This window comes from Cherax quadricarinatus, chromosome 58 (genome assembly GCF_038502225.1).
Source record: "Cherax quadricarinatus isolate ZL_2023a chromosome 58, ASM3850222v1, whole genome shotgun sequence".
Taxonomy (NCBI): Eukaryota; Metazoa; Arthropoda; class Malacostraca; order Decapoda; family Parastacidae; genus Cherax; species Cherax quadricarinatus.
The window spans coordinates 3,260,805-3,283,966 of NC_091349.1; the positions used below are offsets into that span (position 1 = coordinate 3,260,805).

The 23,162-nt window shown below is 39.7% G+C and overlaps 1 protein-coding gene across 6 annotated transcripts in view; it reads right to left on the minus strand.

The window, feature by feature from the left end:
• Positions 1–23,162, minus strand: part of LOC128698004 (solute carrier family 49 member 4 homolog) — a 52,202-nt gene that overhangs the window by 23,634 nt on the left and 5,406 nt on the right. For 2 of the 6 annotated variants that reach the window (XR_011393617.1, XM_070097528.1), the window contains exons 1-4: positions 20,413–20,517; positions 17,284–17,358; positions 9,659–10,080; positions 9,204–9,457 (exon numbers count right to left, since the gene is read on the minus strand). Coding sequence is in view for 5 of the 6 variants with exons in the window: in XM_070097528.1 (XP_069953629.1) it covers positions 9,204–9,457; positions 9,659–10,080; positions 17,284–17,296 (689 nt within the window). In the remaining variant the exon portion in view is untranslated. Of the gene's footprint in view, positions 1–9,203; positions 9,458–9,658; positions 10,081–17,283; positions 17,359–17,689; positions 17,811–20,398; positions 20,521–23,162 lie in introns of those variants that run through there. The other 4 variants (XM_070097532.1, XM_070097529.1, XM_070097530.1 and 1 more) reach the window with 4 other exon arrangements.

Consider the following 23,162-nt stretch of genomic DNA (forward strand, 5'->3'; position numbering starts at 1 on the left):
TCTCCTTTCACATTTAGTAATATATACAGGAGAAGGGGTTACTAGCCCCTTGCTCCTGGCATTTTAGTCGCCTCTTACAACACGCATAGCTTACGGAGGAAGAATTCTGTTCCACTTCCCCATGGAGATAAGAGGAAATAAACAAGAACAAGAGCTAGTAAGAAAATAGAAGAAAACCCAGAGGGGTGTGTATACATATGCTTGTACATGTATGTGTAGTGTGACCTAAGTGTAAGCAGAAGTAGCAAGACGTACCTGAAACCTTGCATGTTTATGAGACAGAAAAAACACCAGCAATCCTACCATCGTGTAAAACAATTACAGGCTTACGTTTTACACTCACTTGGCAGGACGGTAGTACCTCCCTGGGCGGTTGCTGTCTATATATATATCTTTCTTTCAACACATCAGCCGTATCCCACCGAGGCGGGGTGGCCCAAAAGGAAAAACAAAAGTTTCTCCTTTTACATTTAGTAATATATACAGGAGAAGGGGTTACTAGCCCCTTGCTCCCGGCATTTTAGTTGCCTCTTACAACACGCATGGCGTACGGAGGAAGAATTCTGTTCCACTTCCCCATGGAGATAAGAGGAAATAAACAAGAACAAGAACTAGAAAGAAAATAAAAGAAAACCCAGAGGGGTATGTATATATACGCTTGTACATGTATGTGTAGTGTGACCTAAGTGTAAGTAGAAGTAGCAAGATGTACCTGAAATCTTGCATGTTCATGAGACAGAAAAAAGGACACCAGCAATCCTACCATCATGTAAAACAATCACAGGCTTTCGTTTTACACTCACTTGGCAGGACGGTAGTACCTCCCTGGGCGGTTGCTGTCTATATATATATATATATATATATAGATATAGAGATATATATATATATATATATATATATATATATATATATATATATATATACAGTGGACCCCCGGTTAACGATTTTAATCCGTGCAAGAGGGGTAATTGTTATGCGAAATAATCGCTATGTGAATGAATTTTCCCCATAAGAAATAATGGAAATCAAATTAATCCGTGCAAGACACCCAAAAGTATGAAAAAAAAAATTTTACCACATGAAATATACATTTTCCCACACACAAAGAGAAGGATACATGCACAATAGTAGAGTAGTACATGCACAGTATATATTGTGCATGTACTAGTCTACTAAATGAAGAATAAATGACACTTACCTTTATTGAAGATGCAGCAATGACTGATGAGACACTGTGTCCTGGGAGTGCCTTTTCCTCCTGAGTACTGTAGGTCCTGTTTGGCATTTTCTTCCAGAACAGGCCTTATCACACTGTGTATGCCACTACGATTCTTAAATCTCTCAAACCAACCTTTGCTGGCTTTAAATTCACCAATATGAGCACTAGTTCCAGGCATTTTTCACTGTTCACCTGGGTGTTAGTCGACTTGTGTGGGTTGCATCCTGGGAGACAAGATTAAGGACCCCAATGGAAATAAGTTAGACAGTCTTCGATGACACTGACTTTTTTGGGTTATCCTGGGTGGCAAATCCTCTGGGGTTAATTGTTTCTTGGTATTCTCAATAAGCCACACCAACAACGGTGCTACAGCAGCAGCAGCAGCTGACAGTGCAGCAGCAGCTGACAGTGCAGCAGCAGCAGCAGCTGTACCACCAATAGTAGCGCTATTGGGCCGTGCGGACGTGCTGCGCAGTAGCTCCTGATTGAGTTGGCATTTGCGCAGTGTTGACGTGTACTTGGCTCTGTGAAGACCTGTTTGCGCGCTCTCTAGAATTGAAGCAAGATGCCCTCCATCGAGCAACTTTACCAACAGCTTAAGGAAGAATTGAGGTTGGCTAATTTGGAAATTAGGCGATTGACCGAGGAAAACAAGAAGATTCGTAGTAGTCCTCCTGTTTTGAGTCCTCAGGTCAAGAAGGGAAACTGGTCAGTGGCTGGACAGCAGGGAAAGAAGTTGACGATCAAGAAGACGAATGGAAAGGTAGAAACGATGAAGAAGAAAGAGACTGCCATGGAAACTGTTGTGGAAACATCCAATACATTCTCAGTGCTACCCGACGAATGTGAGTTGACTACTGGGAACGACACGACGAAAGACATTAAGGAAGGTAAGAATATTGTTGTTGTTGGGGATAGCCAAGTTAGGTATATGGATAGGGCGTTCTGCTTGAAGGACAGGAGTAGGAGACAGAGAGTTTGCTTTCCTGGGGCTGGGATGGAGGATATTGTTAGCCGTCTGGATGACATCATGAGAGGTAATGGGAGCAATCCTATTATCTGTCTCAGTGCTGGAGGCAACGATGTTGGCAGACGTAGGAGTGAGGACCTGATTAGCAGGTATAGGTCAGCAATAGAAATAATTAGAAGTAAGGGTGGGAACCCTCTCATATGTGGTATTTTGCCAAGGAGGGGAGTTGGAAGTGAATGGTTGTCCAGGGCAATTGGTGTCAATTGCTGGCTGGACAAATACTGTAAGGAAAATGCGGTAACATTCATTGACAACTGGGACCTCTTCTATGGCAGAAATGACATGTATGCTAGGGATGGGGTTCACTTATCTAGGTGTGGGGTGGGAGCACTGGCAACTGCAGTGGAGGGAGCAGTTAGGACTTTAAACTAGGAATAGTTAGTGGTATGGGTTTTGGCAGGAAAACAGTGAAGTCCCAGTGTAGTAATATTACGAGTTCTATTAAAACTAGTAATAATAAGAACGAGATAGATATTGAAAAGCCAGGGACCTTGGGTGATAAGGACAGTAATAGGTTTAGTAGAAAAATAGAAATGAGCAGGAAGGGTAAAGAGAAAGGAGAGTCTTTCAATGTTTATTATGCTAATTGCCGTAGTGCTAGGAATAAGATGGACGAGTTGAGATTAGTTGCTAGTGTAGGTAACATTGATGTATTTGCCTTAACTGAGACGTGGTTTAATTCAAAAAGTCGGGACATGCCTGCGGAATGTCATATTCAGGGTTTTAAATTGTTCCAAGAAGATAGAAGTATTGGGAGGGGGGGTGGGGTGGCATTGTATGTCCGAGATCGCTTGAACTGTTGCATAAAAACGGGTATTAAGTCTGAAGTAACACATACAGAGTCTGTTTGGATAGAATTTTCAGAGGGGCATGAAAAACTGATTTTAGGAGTGATATACCGTCCCCCTAACTTAGATAGGGACCAAGGGAAACTACTATGGGAGGAAATTGTTAAGGCCACAAGGCACGATAATGTAGTAATTCTAGGAGACTTTAACTTTAGTCATGTTGATTGGAATTTCTTGACTGGGAATTTAGAATCGTACGACTTCTTAGAAGTATTTCAGGATTGTTTTTTGAAGCAGTTTGTGACAGAACCTACAAGGGGAAATAACCTGCTTGACTTAGTTATGGCAAACAATGAATCCCTTGTTAATAATTTAGAAATTTCAGAGGAACTGGGTGCTAGCGACCACAAATCAATTACATTTAGCATTGAATGGAAGTACGATAGTAGCGATAACTCAGTAACAGTCCCAGATTTTCGCTTAGCAGATTACGATGGGCTTAGAGAACACTTATCATCTGTTGACTGGGGTAACGAAGAGAGCTATCAATATGACAGTTTTCTGAACACTATACATGCTGCTCAAAGAGCGTTTATCCCATATAAAGAAATTAGATCAAATAGAAATGACCCAAAATGGATGAATAATAGGCTCAAATATCTACTAGGGCATAAGAAAGGAATTTATAGGCGTATCAAAAGAGGTGAGGGTCATCTTATGAATCAGTATATTGACATTAACCCTTTGACTGTTTCCGACGTATAAATACGTCTTACGAGCCAATGTTTCTGACGTATTTATATGCATAAATTCTAGCAGCTTCAAATCAAGCAGGAGAAAGCTGCTAGGCCCACATGTGAGAGAATGGGTCTCCATGGTCAGTGTGCACCATATAAAAAAAATCGGGGAGCCAGTGGTGCATTGTGGGAATGCCATTTCAGTTGTCATTTTTCAGCATGTCTAGTGGTAAGAAATATGTGATTCCCCAGCAAATCTGGGACTCTTCTCTTCCCAAGTGATGCTCTAACACAGATGGAAGTGTCAGTGAAGATCAATTTCATGATTTGGAGGAGTTTGAGACCAAAAGCAATGGAGGAGGAGGAGGGGGAGGAGGGGAGGAAGAGGAGGAGGAGGAGGAGGAGGAGGGAAGGAAGAGGAGGAGGAGGAGGAGGAGGAGGAGGAGGAGGAGAAGAGGAGGAGGAGGAGGAAGAAGAAGAAGATGTAATAATATTGTTCCCTTGAAGCAAGAAAAAAAAAAGTTCACCCCATGACAGTGACAAGATAAGGGGAGATAACATCTGATAAGAGCTGACTTTGATGAGCGTAAAGGAGGGTAATATTACATGACCATCACCTCCCTTTGTTTTTGCTGGTACACAAACATTTCTGTCTGTCTATTTGTCTGTCTGTCAAGCTCCCTGTCTGTCCATCTAGCTCTCTGTCTCAGAGAGAGCCACAAGACTGTGTCATCACGTTTACTCACATCTTCAAGCAGAGTATAGCACTTTGTCTGGATTTCTTGGGTTATCCTAGGTAATTTACACTATGTATACTTGTATTTATGTGTACCTGTGAGACAGAGATAGGCAGACAGAAAGAGAGACAGATTGAAAGATATAGAATGAGGGAGAAAGATAATTAGATAGAATGGAGGAGGGGAAGCAGCATCCGACCCCATTGTTTTGACAGGGGTAGGGGTAGTGACTAATGAGATAATATGTCACTTTGACAGCTGCCCACTTCTGACTCAAAACAATTATAAGCCACACACTCGCACACAAGGAGGAGGAGGAGAAGGAGGAGAAGGAGGAGGAGAAGGAGGAGAAGGAGGAGAAGGAGGAGGAGGAGGAGAAGGAGGAGGAGAAGAAGGAGGAGGAGAAGAAGGAGGAGAAGAAGGAGGAGAAGAAGGAGAAGAAGGAGGAGAAGAAGGAGGAGGAGAAGGAGGAGGAGGAGAAGGAGGAGGAGAAGAAGGAGAAGAAGAAGAAGGAGAAGAAGAAGAAGGAGAAGAAGAAGGAGAAGAAGGAGAAGAAGAAGGAGAAGAAGAAGGAGAAGAAGAAGGAGAAGAAGAAGGAGAAGAAGAAGGAGAAGAAGAAGAAGAAGGAGAAGAAGAAGGAGAAGAAGAAGGAGAAGAAGAAGGAGAAGAAGGAGAAGAAGAAGAAGGAGAAGAAGAAGAAGGAGAAGAAGAAGGAGAAGAAGAAGGAGAAGGAGAAGAAGAAGGAGAAGAAGAAGGAGAAGAAGAAGGAGAAGGAGAAGAAGAAGGAGAAGGAGAAGAAGAAGGAGAAGGAGAAGAAGAAGGAGAAGGAGAAGAAGAAGGAGAAGGAGAAGAAGAAGGAGAAGGAGAAGAAGAAGGAGAAGGAGAAGAAGAAGGAGAAGGAGAAGAAGAAGGAGAAGGAGAAGAAGAAGGAGAAGGAGAAGAAGAAGAAGAAGAAGAAGAAGAAGAAGAAGAAGAAGAAGAAGAAGAAGAAGAAGAAGAAGAAGAAGAAGAAGAAGAAGAAGAAGAAGAAGAAGAAGAAGAAGAAGAAGAAGAAGAAGAAGAAGAAGAAGAAGAAGAAGAAGAAGAAGAAGAAGAAGAATTGTTTGTTTGTTTGTGTAAACAAGTTTTGTAAACAATATATTGATAATTATGTTTGTGTGCTTATTGTGTTGTATACAACGAGTGTATATATATACATTGCACCTTACTTTGGTCTCATAGGCCACATAAGTTATGTGAAAAAATAAAATAGTGAAAAAAACAACAAACCTTCAAATACAAGTAAACTAAAATTTACCGGGTGAGCGGCAGTCGCCGCTGTTGCCATACGCGGCTCATTTTCTGCAAACTTCACGGCTCTATATCTCGGTAAGTACCAATGGCAAAAATTTTTTTTTTGGACTAAAACACTCAGAAAAATAATCTTAACATTTTCATAAGAAAAAATAATTTTTTTTTTTTTTGAATATTTGGCGACATAGAATGACAGTTTCAGAGAGGGGCCTGAAACAGTCAAAGGGTTAAGAGGGACATTAAAAAGGGGATAAGAAAAGCTAAAAGGGAATATGAAATTAAAGTTGCTAGGGATTCTAAAACTAACCCAAAAAGTTTTTTCCAGGTCTATAGAACAAAAGTTAGAGATAAGATAGGTCCCCTTAAAAATAACTATGGGCACCTTACTGACAATGAGAATGAAATGTGCTTGATTTTAAATAATTATTTTCTCTCAGTTTTTACACAGGAAGACACTAACAATATTCCAGTAATTAATTTTTACAGTGGGCTAGAAGAAGATAAATTATGTAACATCACAGTCACTAGTGAGATGGTTGTGAGGCAGATAGACAGACTGAAGCAAAATAAGTCGCCGGGTCCTGATGAGGTTTTTTCAAGGGTTCTTAAGGAATGCAAAATGGAACTCTGTGAACCATTAACTAATATTTTTAATTTATCTCTTCAAACAGGTGTAGTGTCTGATATGTGGAAGATGGCTAATGTAACTCCTATTTTTAAAACAGGGGACAAGTCGTTACCGTCAAATTACCGCCCAATAAGCCTGACCTCAATTGTAGGCAAATTACTAGAGTCAATTATAGCTGAGATTATAAGAAGCCATCTCGATAAGCATAGCTTGATTAATGATACTCAGCATGGATTCACAAGAGGCCGGTCTTGTCTAACTAATTTATTAACTTTCTTCAGTAAAGCTTTTGAGGCTGTTGACCACAATAAAGAATTTGATATTATTTACTTAGATTTTAGTAAGGCTTTTGATAGAGTTCCGCACCATAGACTGTTAAAGAAAGTGGCAGCTCATGGCATTGGGGGAAAAGTGCTCTCGTGGATCGAGTCATGGCTCACTGACAGGAAGCAGAGAGTGTCCATAAATGGGGTTAAATCCGAGTGGGGATCTGTAACAAGTGGCGTTCCACAGGGATCAGTCTTGGGCCCGTTGTTATTTATAATATATATCAATGATCTTGATGAGGGAATTACTAGTGATATGAGCAAATTCGCCGATGACACAAAGATAGGTAGGATAATTGATTCAAACGTAGATGTTAGGGAACTTCAGGAGGATTTAAACAAACTCTATTCTTGGTCAGAAAAGTGGCAGATGCAGTTCAATGTAGATAAATGCAAGGTTCTGAAGCTTGGGAGTGCCCATAACCCTAGTACTTATAAATTAAATGATGTAGAACTTAGCCATACAGATTGCGAAAAGGACTTGGGGGTTATGGTGAGCAGCAACCTTAAACCAAGACAGCAATGCCTAAGCGTACGTAATAAGGCAAATAGATTACTGGGATTTATATCAAGAAGTGTAAGCAACAGAAGTCCAGAGGTCATACTGCAGCTTTATACATCATTAGTAAGGCCTCACCTTGATTATGCAGCTCAGTTCTGGTCTCCGTATTACAAAATGGACATAAATTCGTTAGAAAACATTCAGCGTAGGATGACTAAATTAATACATAGCATCAGAAATCTTCCTTATGAAGAAAGATTGAAGACTCTTAAGTTACATTCACTTGTTAGACGAAGAATGAGGGGAGACCTGATCGAAGTGTATAAGTGGAAGATAGGTATTAATAAAGGGGATATTAATAAGGTCTTGAGGATGTCTCTCCAAGAGAGAACGCGCAGTAATGGATTTAAATTAGATAAGTTTAGATTTAGAAAGGACATCGGAAAGTATTGGTTTGGAAATAGGGTAGTTGATGAGTGGAACAGTCTACCTAGTTGGGTTATTGAGGCTGGGACTTTGGGTAGTTTCAAATCTAGGTTGGATAAGTACATGAGTGGGAGGGGTTGGATTTGAGTGGGACTTTCACATCAGAGCTTATTTCTTGGGTGGCATTGAAAATTGGGTTGGGCAAATGTTTTGTTAGTGGGATGAATTGTAAAGGACCTGCCTAGTATGGGCCAGCAGGCCTCCTGCAGTGTTCCTCCTTTCTTATGTTCTTATGTTCTTATGGTTGATTGGGGTTTATTATACAACCTGGCCAGCTCGGAGACATGCACTCCACTTTCATACTTATCAATGATCTTTTTCTTCATCTCTATTGTAATTCTCACCCTTATTGCTGTAGGGTTGGCACTAGAAGCTTTCTTGGGGCCCATGGTCACTTATTTTCCAGAAAAAGCACCGAAAACACTGTAATAATACGAAATATTCCGATTGTATGCTTGGATGTTACCGCGGAGGCTGGCTGGTAAACAATGCCACCAGCGGAACATGTGAGCGTGGCTCAGGCCGCACATTGGACGCGTCTCGGACGAAAATCGGTAAGCGGGTTTTTAAGCGGTATGTGAGGCAAAATTTTTGCAATTAAAGTAAGCGGTATGCGAAATAATCGCTATGTGATGCCATCGTTATGCGGGGGTCCACTGTATATATATAATGAAATCAGGATTAATAACACAGTGTCAGATTACAATTTTTTCACTCTTCCCTGTCAATTCTAGCTTACTCTTAAGTGTCCTCAGAAACATATTTTTTATTTATTTTGTAGCTAAAACTTTATTTTATAAAAACTGGAATCAGCTCAGGTTTAGTGATGTAGCTGAGATATGTCTAATAATGCCTTGGGCAGGACAAAATAAAAATTAATCACACAGTATTTTACCCAGGCTGAATAATACAGCCTCTCCTCGCTTAGCAACATACTCGCTTACCGACGACTCAGACTTATGACGGGCTTTCTGACCAGTATGCATACCTCAATAATGTATATTAGAACTGATTTCCTCTATTCTATTTATTACACTATAGTATAGTACAATACTGTAAACACATTTAAAAATATATGAAAAATGGTATAAATGGTGCAAAGGTGACATTAAAACAATATCAAAGGTGGTTGATATAAAGCCACTACCATTATAGTATTTTCCTTGCTTAGCGACAAATTTATTTACCAACGTGGTCTTAGGAACAGTACTCCATCATTAAGTGAGGAGAGGCTTTAATGTGTCAGGAGACTGCCACACTATAATATTAACAACTGCAAGTAAAAATTTAGAAAGGCTAAAAATTTGTAACCAAACATTTATAAAAGTGTGTATTGATATGGCACAAAGATTTTGCAAAACACTGCAAAGAACAGATAGAATACAGCACTAGCTTTATTAATATGTTTTAATAAACAGTTTTACTAAGACCAACTCAAATAGTTTGGAAGTACTCACACAGTGAAGAACTTTGCAGAGGTGGTGGCAAAGGGGATAATTCTGACAACAGTGCCACAAGCAACTAAAAATGCACAACACAGCACTCCTACTCGCAGCCCTTTTTTATTCATGAGCCAGCACATGGGAGTGACAAAAGCCACAAATGTTATTGTTCCCCAGTTAGCCATCATGGCCACTGTCTCAGAACCCCAGCCTGGGAATGCTGCATTCACACTCTCGCTCAAAGGACCCCAAGTGTTCCACTGTACACACTGAAAAACCAAGAAATTCATCCATAAACTATTAGTCAAAACTAGTGTAATTAAAGCCTGCATTATATCCAAGTTATTACAGTATAAATAGAGAGTAAAATTTATATTACAAACATTTCTAAACCTAACTAGAAAAACATTTTTAATAAGAGTAAAATACTATGATATACAATAGTAATTTTTACTTCCAATAATGCTAACCTGGAACCAGGCAAGGATTGAAAATACAAATAAAATCCAAAAACGGCTTAGATAGGTTGCAGTTTTGACTTCCTTGTCAACCAGAACCTCTGAGAATGGGTCTTCTGTATCTGGATAATATGACCATCCATTTGCTGGAATAATACCATCCACCAGATCATGAGAGTCTACCGGTGAGTGTGTTTGTGGTGTAGAGTTCTGATACGACGGGGGTACTGTCGGGGCAATAGGTGACGGAAGCTTTGTCCATGCTGTTGAGCCCAGGTCTGCTACAGGTTCAGCCAGGTCTACAGGAGATGGATTGGTTGGGGAGTGTGTTTTTAATGTAGGTTCCTGGCATAGTATAGGTACAGTCACAGCAACAGTAGATGGCCTTCCTGTTTTCTGAGAAATATCTGATGCTTCTAATAAAGGAGTGTGCTCTGAAAAATAAAATATGGCAATTATGTTTCCACTGCACTACAGTTCTGTAAAAACCATTAAACTAATTTGAATTTATTTTGTCATGAAAACATAATAAAAAGCCTAATTAGCCCTCAGATTATAATCAGTACTGTACAGCCTCTCCTCACTTAACGACGGAATTCCATTCCTAAGACCACGTTGGTACATAAATTCATTGCTAAGATTTAGATTTTAGATTTTGCCACCAAAGTGGCTAGTTTATTGTGCACCCCATATCCATCCTGTGGACAGAAGCGCAAGAGCACATGGATACACAAAAGGCCCAGGAACTAGGCCCCAAGGGGTTAACATGATTACATATGGATTTATATTTACATATCTATAGTTCACTTATCTGTTACAAGCAAATTTAGGAAATTTGCTTAGTACATATATCTGGTATCTTATTTTCATTAATAAGATATCTTGACATGTCACATAGGTTATTATACTGTTTATCTCTGTATTCCTCAATAAGTGGACAATTAAGCACATAGTGTTCAAGAGAGTGACCATATGCCTGATCACATAATTTACATTTAGTTTGATCATCATCTGTGTGTCTCCCAAACTGCCAGAAGTACTTGTAACCAAGCCTAGGCCTGGCTAAGTGAGGAGCATACTGTGGAAAATTTGCTATATTATAATTTTCCTATACCCCCCCCCCAAAAAAAAAACTCGCCAATAACCAAACATGCCCTGCGAAAGGGCAAAATTCTAAAATTATTGCCATAACATCTGAACAGCAGTCTGGATATGGCAGAAGGCAGAATCAAACTTGGTGCGTACTTTAGTGTACCGGTTGGCCACTAGGAGCCAAGCTTTTCGCATAATGGCGGTGCAGTCCAGAAGCGAGTTTGGGGCCTTTCTGGGGGGTTCCACTCCTCCTTTTAGCATTATTACAGCAGTGTTTTGTCCTAGCTATCTTGTGTATGGCACCAAAGAGAGCCAGGAATGTCCTAATTCTAAAAAAAAAGAGGGAAATACTATTGTCTCATGTGGATGCAGGTTTGTCCAAGGCCGGGGAAAAAAACTACAGAAGACAATGTGCAGGACTGGCTAAAGTGTGACAAAGACAACCCTGGTGTGCAATCTCTGATAGATGCAGAGATTGCACCTGGAACATTCCGAAAGTGACGACAACCCAATGCCTCCAAGACCAAAAACTTCAGCAGCAAGGGCAGGTGTTGAAACACTTATGGAGTATTTGGAGCATCCACTGTCCACAGCCCATTTGAAAAGTTATGGTCCTGTGGTCCATGAAATCCGGAAGGCTGTTATTTGAGCCCAGAGTGTCTGGTCCCACAGCCAGACGACGTTGAACTCGTTTTTTTAAACCTACAATTCTGCCACTGATGGAGATATGACAGTACAGATGCTCATCTTTTCCCCCTCACATATCTGGAAACTCTGTTTCCAAACCGGTCTTGGCCCATATATATGTAGTTCGGATATGAGAGTTATAATTAGTAATATGTATGTGAAGTGCTAATATAATGTAATGTAAATATGAAGTGTTAATGGTAGTCACAAACTACCAAACTACTTGTGAGGAAGTGAGGGAGTGCTTCAAACTGAGTCAGGGAGGAGGGGTTAGGCAGATGGCAAGGGGCAGTGCTGGTGACACGGGTGTGGAAGGCTGACTGCTGGTCATCTCGGCTCTTTATCTGACCCAAGAGGAGAGGTCATAAAAGGAAAACCGAATCTGAGTGATTATTGCCCGGGTGGCCGCCCTGAGTGGATTTAGTTCTCTCGAGGAATTTGGAAATTGGCCAAATCTTCAAAAGAAATTAACTAAGGTGCAACAGAAGTGGTATTGTCAGAAATTGACAAAGTTCACACTACATGTAATGTACAACTCCCAGTGTATTAATTCTCACTGCAGATATGTTAATTTATATTGGCCAATATGTGAAAGGGAGGCATTAGGATATAACACCAAAGTCTTAATTTACTAAGTAATCTTAAATGTCCTTTATATTTTTAATCATGTAATTGATTTGTTTTTATATAAAATTATCCAAGCAAATTACACAGGTTAAGTAAATGATATTACCAAATATATACAGTCCACATATAATTTGTTAGTGTTACTGGCATAATTTTTTTCAAATAATTTTGAGAACTATATGTTCTAATAATAATACTTTAAGGTCCAGACGTGTGAGACATGATGAACTGAGAAGGTGGGCACGAAGGAGGGATATTATTGTGACCTGGTGTCCTCCAAGTCCCACTTGACTCTGAGGTACAGTGGAACCTCGAGTTTTGGCCGTAATCCATTCCAGGAGCTAGGCCTAAACTCGAACTGGCCGAAAGTCGAAGAAATATTACCCATAAGAAATAATATAAATACAATTAATTCATTCCAGACCCACAAAAAATACATTTTTTAAAGAATAACTATAGTTTAACTTACATATAGTACTTAAAACATACACATACACCTACCATCCGACTTATGACCGAGTTCGGTTCCGAGAAACCGGTCGTAAGTCGAAATGGTCATAAGTCGAACTTTACTACTGAATATCAACAAAACATTTTTATAATGACTTTATTTTATTGTTTTATTTTGGTATTTCACGTTTTACTTTACTTTTTATGCTGTTAGTACTGTATTTTATACTGTAAGGTTTAGGATAAACACTTTGTACAACACAAATAGTTGTTTATTTCCCAGAAATTTGGCATAAAAAACACAGTCGTAAGTCGAGTGGTCGTAAGTTGAGCAGTTTGTAAGTCGGATGGTAGGTGTAGTATTAAATGAGTCATACAATACATAAATAAACATTTAAAATCACATTTACGTACCTTTATTGAAGACTCTTGTTGGCATCTGGAAGATAGGGAGGAGGAGAGAGAGGGAGGACTTATTATTGCCTCAACCACTGCCTCCACCACTGCCTCCACCACTGCCTCAACCACTGCCTCAACCACTGCCTCAACCACTGTCTCAACCACTGCCTCCACCACTGCCTCCACCACTGCCTCCACCACTGCCTCCACCACTGCCTCTGCCATTACCTCGACCACTGCCTCAACCACTGCCTCACTACCACTATGAAGTTTCTTTGGGCCCATGGTGGCTTATTTCACAGTCACAATCAATAAACAAGCACTAAACACAACGAATTTATTGTGAAATGTTCGAATGAACGCGCAGGGTAATGTTCACTCAAGGATAAACAAAGCTAGACTGGCTCATGACGCCTGTGCGGGGAAGTGCGCAGGTGCAGGTAGGCGGACAGGTCTGGCACATTGGCCAAAACACAGGGCAATGGCTGAAACTTGGGAAAAAAATTTAGCCAAAAAGAGGTCGAAACTCGAAGCGGCCAATACTCAGGGCGGCCAAAACTCGGGGTTCCACCGTACATCAATACCAGTAAGTGTAAACTGTTTGATGTACCAAAGTTTCATAACAATTATGGGGTGAACTGTTAATTCAGGACACTGTCTGTAAAATTTTCCCACATAATATCTCACACATACTATAATGGTAGTGGGTTTGTGTCAACCATCTCTGATACTGTTTTAATGTCACCTTTGCAACATTTATAACATTTCTGGTATATTTTTAAATGTTATACAGTAGTGCACTGTATACTGTAATAAACAGAATAGAGGAAATCAGCTGTGCTATCTCTTATTATTATTTAGGTATGCATACTGGTCAGAGAGCCTGCCGTAAGTCCAAGTCATTGGTAAACGAGTACGTCGCTAAGTGAGGAGAGGCTGTATTTATTTATAGTTACTCCACAAAAAGTGTGCAATTTCCTACACTATTCACCACTATGGGAACTGTAATATTAAAGAGCTCTGCTATCTCTTATTATGCACCATCTTTCCAAACACTTAAGATCCATGGACCCAGTCCCTGGACCATTATGCACCTCACTGATCTATTGACTACCAACACAATTGGTATGGGGTGTACAATAAAGATATTAAACTATAACTTAAGATCCAGCTTACTTGTCAATGTGACTTTTTAACATGCTGATTGTCTCCCACCGAGGCAGGGTGACCCGAAAAAGAAACACTTACAGTGGAACCTCAAAAATCGAACTTAATCCGTTCCAGGAGCTAGTTCTAATTTTGAAAAGTCTGAAATTCGAATCAATATTTCCCATAAGAAATAATGGAAATACAAATAATCCATTCCAGAAACCCAAAAATATTCACACAAAAAATACATTTTATAGAGATTAATTACAGTTTTACATACATATAAAATAACATACATATAAAATAATACATACATATAATATAAAATATAAAATAACATTTTTACTTATCTTTATTGAAGATTGGTGATGGCATCTGGAAGACAGGGAGGAGGAGAGAGGGAGTTGAGGTTAGTGTTTGGAAGGAGAATCCCCCTCCATGAGGACTTCAGGTACAGCCCTCTCTGGGGTTACTTCCCTTCTGTCTTTTAATGCCACTAGGACCAGCTTGAGAGTCACTGGACCCCTGTCTCACAAAATAACTGTCCACAGTCCTCTGTTTCTGGCGCCTCTTTAACATTTCCCTAAAATGGGACAAGGTTCTGTCACTGAACTTGTTGCAAAGATGGCTTGTTTCAGCTTGCTCAGGGTGGTACTTCTGCACAAATATTTGGACATCATTCCACTTGGCACAAATCTCCTTAATCTTTGAAGAAGGCACCTCATCCACTCCCTCTTCCTCCTCCTCTGAAGCAAGTTCCTCAGCTGTGGTCTAATACTGCTCCAGATGAAGCTCTTGCAGCTCTTCAGTGGTTAGCTCTTCCCTGTGGTCCTCCACTAATTCTTCCACATCCTCACCACTCACCTCCAACCCCAGAGTGTTCCCCAATGCCACAATAGAGTCCACAGCAGGCAGAGGGTGAGCTGGGTCAGGGTCAGGGTCAGCCTCAAACCCTTCAAAATCCCTCTTTTGGACACAATCTGGCCACAATTGTCTCCAAGCAGAGTTCAAAGTCCTGGAAGTCACTCCCTTTCAAGCCTTAAGTATAAGGCTTATGGAGTTGTAGATGTTGAAGTGATTCCTCCAGAACTCTCTTAGGGTCAACTTAGTGTCTGTGGCCACTTCAAAGCACTTTTCAAACACTGCTTTTGTGTAGAGTTTTTTGAAGTTAGAAATGACCTGCTGGTCCATGGGCTGGAGGAGAGGAGTGGTGTTAGGAGGCAAGAACTTCACTTTTATAAAACTGAAGTCCTTAGACAAGAGGTCTAGTAAGTTTGGAGGATGAGCAGGAGCACTGTCCATTAACAGGAGGCACTTGAGTGGCAATTTCTTTTCCTGGAGGTATTTTTTCACACTGGGGCCAAACACTTCACTGATCCACTCTTTGAAAATTTGTCTTGTGACCCATGCCTTATGATTAGCTTTCCACAAGACACATAACTTCTTCTTAAAGACATTGTTTTTCTTAAACACTCTGGCTTCACTTTAAAATCACCACTAGCATTAGCACAGAATAAAAGAGTAAGCCTGTCTTTCATAGGCTTGTGTCCTGTCAGTGTCTTTTCCTCCTGTGTGATGAAGGTCCTTTTTGGCATTTTCTTCCAAAACAAGCCTGTTTCGTCACAATTAAACACTTGTTCAGGTTTGAATTCTTCACTGTCTATGTACCCCTTAAACTCCTGAACAAACTTCTCAGCTGCCCGTTTGTCTGAACTGGTTGCCTCACCGTGTCTTACAACATTGTGTATGCCACTACGCTTCTTAAATCTCTCAAACCAGCCTCTGCTGGCCTTAAATTCACTATCAGCACTGGTTCCAGGAGTTTTCTGTACCAGATCGGCATGCAACTTCCTTGCCTTTTTGCAAATAATCGTCTCTGAAACACTATCACCTGCAATCTCTCTATCCTTGATCCACACCAGCAACAACTTCTCAACCTCTTCAACTATTTGTGGTCTTTTTTTGGTTAGCATATTAACACCTTTCGCGCAACATCAGCTTCCTTGATTTGTTCTTTCTTTGCCAGGATAGAACCAATGGTCGACTTGTTTTTCCCATACATCCTGGCAAGCTCAACAAGTCTCACACCACTCTCATACTTCTGTATTATTTCCTTCTTCACATCTATAGTGTTTCTCACTTTCTTTACCACAGGGGTACCACTAGCAAGTTTCTTTGGGCCCATGGTAGCTTATTTCACAGTCCCACAAGCACTAAACACAACGAAATAATCATAATATGCGTGAATGAGAGCGCAGGTTAGTGTTCACTCAAGCATAAACAAAGCTAGACTGCTCACGGCGCCTGCGTGGGGACGCGGACAGAGCGGGCCAGCGGACAGGTCCCGTACCTGGCGGTCCGAAATTTGAAACGCGTTCGATTTTTGGTACACAGTTTGTCCGAAAAAATGGTCTTATTTTCGAAACGTTCGATATTTGGTACATTCAATTTTCAAGGTTCCACTGTACCATTATTCACACTATCACTGTCTTGCCAGAGGCAAGCAGATACGACAGTTTAGATGTCACTCTAAACAGCAAATATCCCAAATCCCTCTTTTAGAGTGCAGGCACTGTACTTTCCTGGATGTGGGAAGATGACTTATATATACTTTTAATAAATTGACTTGTGCTTCAAGTTACATTTAATGACAAAACAAAGTCAAACATACAATGACGCATTTTCCCTTTCTGCACTCCCCATGCCTTTGTTATGCTTATAATTAATTACCTGTATGTATACTATATCAATTATCATTTATATTTTCCTCCTTTCCTGCAACCACAGATCTATTCACACGCTGGTATATATTATAAAATACTATTCCTACTTTAAAACACCTACATAAAGAACAGCATAAACATCTGGCTTTTCTCCTAAATACCTACACTACACACCTCACTATGTAAAGAGTACCAAGGACCAATCTACCAGCCTCGGTCACCACAGACCACCATTATACCAATTATGAGTACAGAAAGTCTTCCAAATCTAATTTTATAGAAAGACCAACACCATACAGGCTTTTTGAACACATTTTAGATCATAAGTTCATCTCCACAAAAGGAAAATTTCTCAACATCGATCAGGCAATTTGTTTCTTTTACGATACTGCATTATGGAACTTTATCTGGGCATTACTCATCTATACAGTAATGATAACCTCCCCCATACCACCCCTTAGCATCTGATTTATCTGCTACCACAGACTGCATTACCATACATGTACACACCTGAGGAGTCCATAGTAATGATCCACAATGAGCGAGAACCTTTGGTGGGGAGGCTCACACCAATTTAACAATGACCTGAAACATCAAATACTTTTATCAAATAACATACATGCAGCATACAGTGAATCCTCGATTTAATGGACCTTGAGTTAAAAGATTTGAAATGTGGGATAAAATCTGCTTGTTCAACTGATTTGGAAACAGTAGACAAAAAGAAAAAAAAAACCTATACCATGACTGCAACAATATACAAATATACATGTATAATAATCTAAATCACTATAAATATACATATATGTATTCATCTTAGGGATGGGACAATACCAGATTCTCTGACAATGCCAATACTGTACTCAGTTTTAGGTTGATACTTATAATGATACCATCAAAATTAGCTGATACCCACCAATATTGGCAGAGAATTCGTAGTTTGGAAGTTAGGAGGAGGTGCGGGATTACCAAAACTGTTGTCCAGAGGGCTGAGGAAGGGTTGTTGAGGTGGTTCGGACATGTGGAGAGAATGGAGCGAAACAGAATAACTTCAAGAGTGTATCAGTCTGTAGTGGAAGGAAGGCGGGGTAGGGGTCGGCCTAGGAAAGGTTGGAGGGAGGGGGTAAAGGAGGTTTTGTGCGCGAGGGGCTTGGACTTCCAGCAGGCATGCGTGAGCGTGTTTGATAGGAGTGAATGGAGACGAATGGTTTTTAATACTTGACGTGCTGTTGGAGTGTGAGCAAAGTAACATTTATGAAGGGGTTCAGAGAAACCGGCAGGCCGGACTTGAGTCCTGGAGATGGGAAGTACAGTGCCTGCACTCTGAAGGAGGGGTGTTAATGTTGCAGTTTAAAAACTGTAGTGTAAAGCACCCTTCTGGCAAGACAGTGATGGAGTGAATGATGGTGAAAGTTTTTCTTTTTCGGGCCACCCTGCCTTGGTGGGAATCGGCCAGTGTGATAATAATAAATAATAAAAAAAAACATTGACCCCCCAAAACCCTCTCCAGACATAGATATCAATACTACTAAAATTGGCCATTACCACCAATACTGATACTACTCTGGAACACCCCTAAGCCATTTATTTTAATGCGCAGAATGCTATGCATGCTACAGACTTTGCAATATTACAGGACTCTTTGCAATGTGGTTATATTTACATGAAAGACTAAACACTCATGGGTCGTTCAATGCAAGGAGGGTTGGAGGCTTAATCCTCCATCAGACAAGCCCAAGACAGACACACTAAACCCATTAGGGTCATACAGCACCTGGTGAATGAAAAGTAACCAGGTTTGATCTGAGGAAGGGAATGGTTGCTTCGGTTCCTTGGATCACAAATCCTTCATCAGCATTATGGCATCCTCACAAACAGAAAATAATGTATTTTATTAGGATTATTAACTCAGAGGAATCTCAATAAAGCTACTGTCTGGCTTATTTCCATTAAATTTTTTTTGTAATGTACTCTCAGTGTCTCAGTTATAAAATTATTTTTTTCTCCTGTAATTGAAGAAGAGGAAAAAAAGAAATGAAAAATGAGAAGAGAAAAAAAGAAGAAAAAATATTAAAGACAAGAAAAGAAGAAACAAAGAAAAGACCTAATAATAATAATAATAATAATAATAATAATAATAATAATAATAATATAATATGAAAATATTTATTGCTATATGGTTTTTGAGAGGGGTCTTAGTAGAAACACCCCACCTTTAATAATAATATAATATCTTTATTTACTACAAGTACATGTACAAGATATACAGCCCTAGCTGGCATCAGTGACATACTACTATATAGAAAGCCGCTTGTTATGCAGAGCATTTTGGGCAAATTAGGTCAGTTTTGTCCCATGATGTGACCCACACCAGTTGACTAACTCCCAGGTACCCATTTTACCGATGGGGAACATAGACAACTGGTGTAAAGAAATACACTCAATGATTTTGACAGATGTGCAACACTTGGGTATCTTTAAAGAGAAAACGTTTCGCGAAACGCTTCCTCATTAAAGATACCCAAGTGTTGCACATGTGTCTAGTTTATCAACTTGTCGGTTCTCTGAACCATTCATGTACAACACACCCAATTTTCTACCCTCGCTGGGAATCGAACCCAGACTTCACCATTTGAAGCGAGAGCTTTAACCACCACACCAGGACTCGGACTCCCTCGAAGACTTTTTGACAGCAACTGATTTACTACACAAACTTTGATGATACTTCCTCTAGCACTCCTCACAGACCTTCCTAGGTTCTCTACACAATGCTGCTGTGTATACCTGAATAAACTTACACTATCCCTTGCCCTGTTGTGCTGTATGACCCTTGTAGGTTTAGCACTTCTCTTTGATTATAATAATAATTAGTACTAACATTCAAATTTCACAGATATAAATGAAATTATGTAATTTTATTTAGGCACAGTTACAGAGTTTCTGGAGGAGTACAGTTGTCTTATATAGTAACGTATGTGTAATTTATGAGTCAAACAAAAGACTTATTTCCATTGTATCCTAGGTGGCCCGGTGGTCTGGTGGCTAAAGCTCCCGCTTCACACATGGAGGGCCCGGGTTCGATTCCCGGCGGGTGGAAATTCCGACACGTTTCCTTACACCTATTGTCCTGTTCACCTAGCAGCAAATAGGTACCTGGGTGTTAGTCGACTGGTGTGGGTCGCATCCTGGGGGACAAGATTAAGGACCCCAATGGAAATAAGTTAGACAGTCCTCGGTGACGCACTGACTTTCTTGGGTTATCCTGGGTGGCTAACCCTCCGGGGTTAAAAATCCGAACGAAATCTTATCTTATCTTATCTTATTAAGTGCGGTAAAAAAAAAAGTGAATCAATTGCATGAAAATGCATTACAATAAAAATAAGTGAACCAGATGCAGGAAAATAAATTACAATAAAATCAAGTGAATCAGATGCATTAAAATAAATTACAATAAAAATAAACACAAAAGGAATAAAATAAACTGATTACATGAGCATTAAAAAGAAAAAATGGGTGAATATGAATTACATGGATGTAACTCTGTCTTGACTTTTTTGGGTTATCCCAGGTTCTCTACACATATGCTGCTGTGTATGATAATCTATGTAACTGTATTTGTGTGTACCTGAATACACTTACTTGCTTACTTATGTTCTTTTTGTTTGGTTTGTAAGGGCCACTGACAGCCTAAGTTGTACCGAGCCCAGACTCCCTCTAGGATGTTACTGCCACCTCCCTAGTAATAATAATAATTTTATTTCTACAAGTACATGTACAAGGTATACAGGTATACGCAGCAGTAAGAATGATAACAAATTCCCACTCCCACCAGCATACTCCACCAATTTTCAAAAGTCTGAATCTGCTCACCATTAAGAACATCCATACTTATTCATGTGCCTACTACACACACAGAACAATACACGCAAATATAAACCCTCCACTCAAACTTCTCCTCACCAACCTTAACAAGACATATGACCATAACACAAGACACAGATCTCTTTTTGATGTACCTCGTGTCCATATCACACTGTGTAAAAACTCTATGCACATAAAGGGCCCCAAAACATGGAATTCATTACCAGAAGATATTAAAGTAACCCGGTCTGAAAATCAATTTAAGACTCTTCTCAAAAGCCACTTAACCACCCTAGACTAAATGCTAAATACTCAGTACACACTTACTCACCTATGTTCTCCCACATCATAACCGAAACAATCACTTTGAACCTATTATCCATTGTTGACAGGAATATAATTGAATCATTGTTTACACAAAAAACATTTTCGAATATAAATATATCTTTGTATTATACAAATTTTGATTCATTTGTAGTTAATATTCTACTGTACAACTATGAAATAATTACTATCCTACTGTACAACTATGATATACTCCTTAGTGTTAAGTAGACTGTAAGCCAATAATGTTAAGTTGGCCCATAATGTCTAGACATAATAGAGGCTCTCTTTGCATTGAAACACACTATTGTAAATATAAAATCTCAATGTACTGTTTGCAAAGATATAAAATAAATAAATAAATAAATTACCACTGGTATACATGTAGATAGTTCATCACCACTGGTATACATGTAGATAGTTCATCACCATTGGTATACATGTATAGTTCATCACCACTGGTATACATGTATAGTTCATCACCACTGGTATACATGTATAGTTCATCACCACTGGTATACATGTATAGTTCATCACCACTGGTATACATGTATAGTTCATCACCACTGGTAAGATAAGATAAGATTTCGTTCGGATTTTTAACCCCGGAGGGTTAGCCACCCAGGATAACCCAAGAAAGTCAGTGCGTCATCGAGGACTGTCTAACTTATTTCCATTGGGGTCCTTAATCTTGTCCCCCAGGATGCGACCCACACCAGTCGACTAACACCCAGGTACCTATTTGCTGCTAGGTGAACAGGACAACAGGTGTAAGGAAACGTGTCGAAATGTTTCCACCCGCCGGGAATCGAACCCGGGCCCTCCGTGTGTGAAGCGGGAGCTTTAGCCACCAGGCCACCGGGCCACATGTAGATACTTCATCACCATTGGTATACATGTATAGTTCATCACCACTGGTATACATGTAGATAGTTCATCACCACTGGTATACATGTAGATAGTTCATCACCACTGGTATACATGTAGATAGTTCATCACCACTGGTATACATGTATAGTTCATCACCACTGGTATACATGTAGATAGTTTATTACCACTGGTATACATGTAGATAGTTTATTACCACTGGTATACGTGTAGATAGTTCATTACCACTGGTATACATGCAGATAGTTCATTACCACTGGTATACATGCAGATAGTTCATCACCACTGGTATACATGCAAATAGTTCATCACCACTGGTATACATGCAGATAGTTCATTACCACTGGTATACATGTAGATAGTTCATTACCACTGGTATACATGCAGATAGTTCATCACCACTGGTATACATGTAGATAGTTCATCACCACTGGTATACATGTAGATAGTTCATCACCACTGGTATACATGCAGATAGTTCATTACTACTGGTATACATGTAGATAGTTCATCACCACTGGTATACATGCAGATAGTTCATTACCACTGGTATACATGCAGATAGTTCATTACCACTGGTATACATGCAGATAGTTCATTACCACTGGTATACATGCAGATAGTTCATTAGTTTTGCAGTACAAAAGTAATGAGTTTGCCTGAAATACATGTAATGTATTTCAGGCAAACTGATTCTAATGCTTAGAGACTACTTAAGAATTTAGACAAACTATTTAGTAGGATTTCTTATGCAATTAATTACAATTATATGTACAGTAAGAAAGGTAGCTGATGAACAAATGGTACAATTTTAAAAGTATGACTTATTATTTCGAACTGATTCAGTGATCCTGTTGTGTGGAGTGATTGAATAGAGACGGTGAAGATACAGCAAGTTAGTTACAGGAGAAATATAATGGGAGATGTATAACCAGTTTTCGATGGGAGTTGAAGGAAGATTGGAAGAAGAACAGGGACGGAGTTAGATGAGCTGGTTTTGTCTGACATAACGTATTGCTGCTTTGTTGTAAAATGTGAAATGACTAATATTTTTTTAAGTGATGTAACAATGCTCAGTGGGACCTGACAGACCCACTGAGACCTCTAATCCTATTTTTTTTTTTTTTTTTGCGCTACCTACACAGCAAGGAAATGAGTGAGCTACTCAAGTCCCAATATGACTCAGTTTTTAGCAAGCCGCTAACCAGACTGAGAGTCGAAGATCAAAATGAATTTTTTATGAGAGAGCCACAAAATTTGATTAACACAAGCCTATCCGATGTTATCCTGACGCCAAATGACTTCGAACAGGCGAT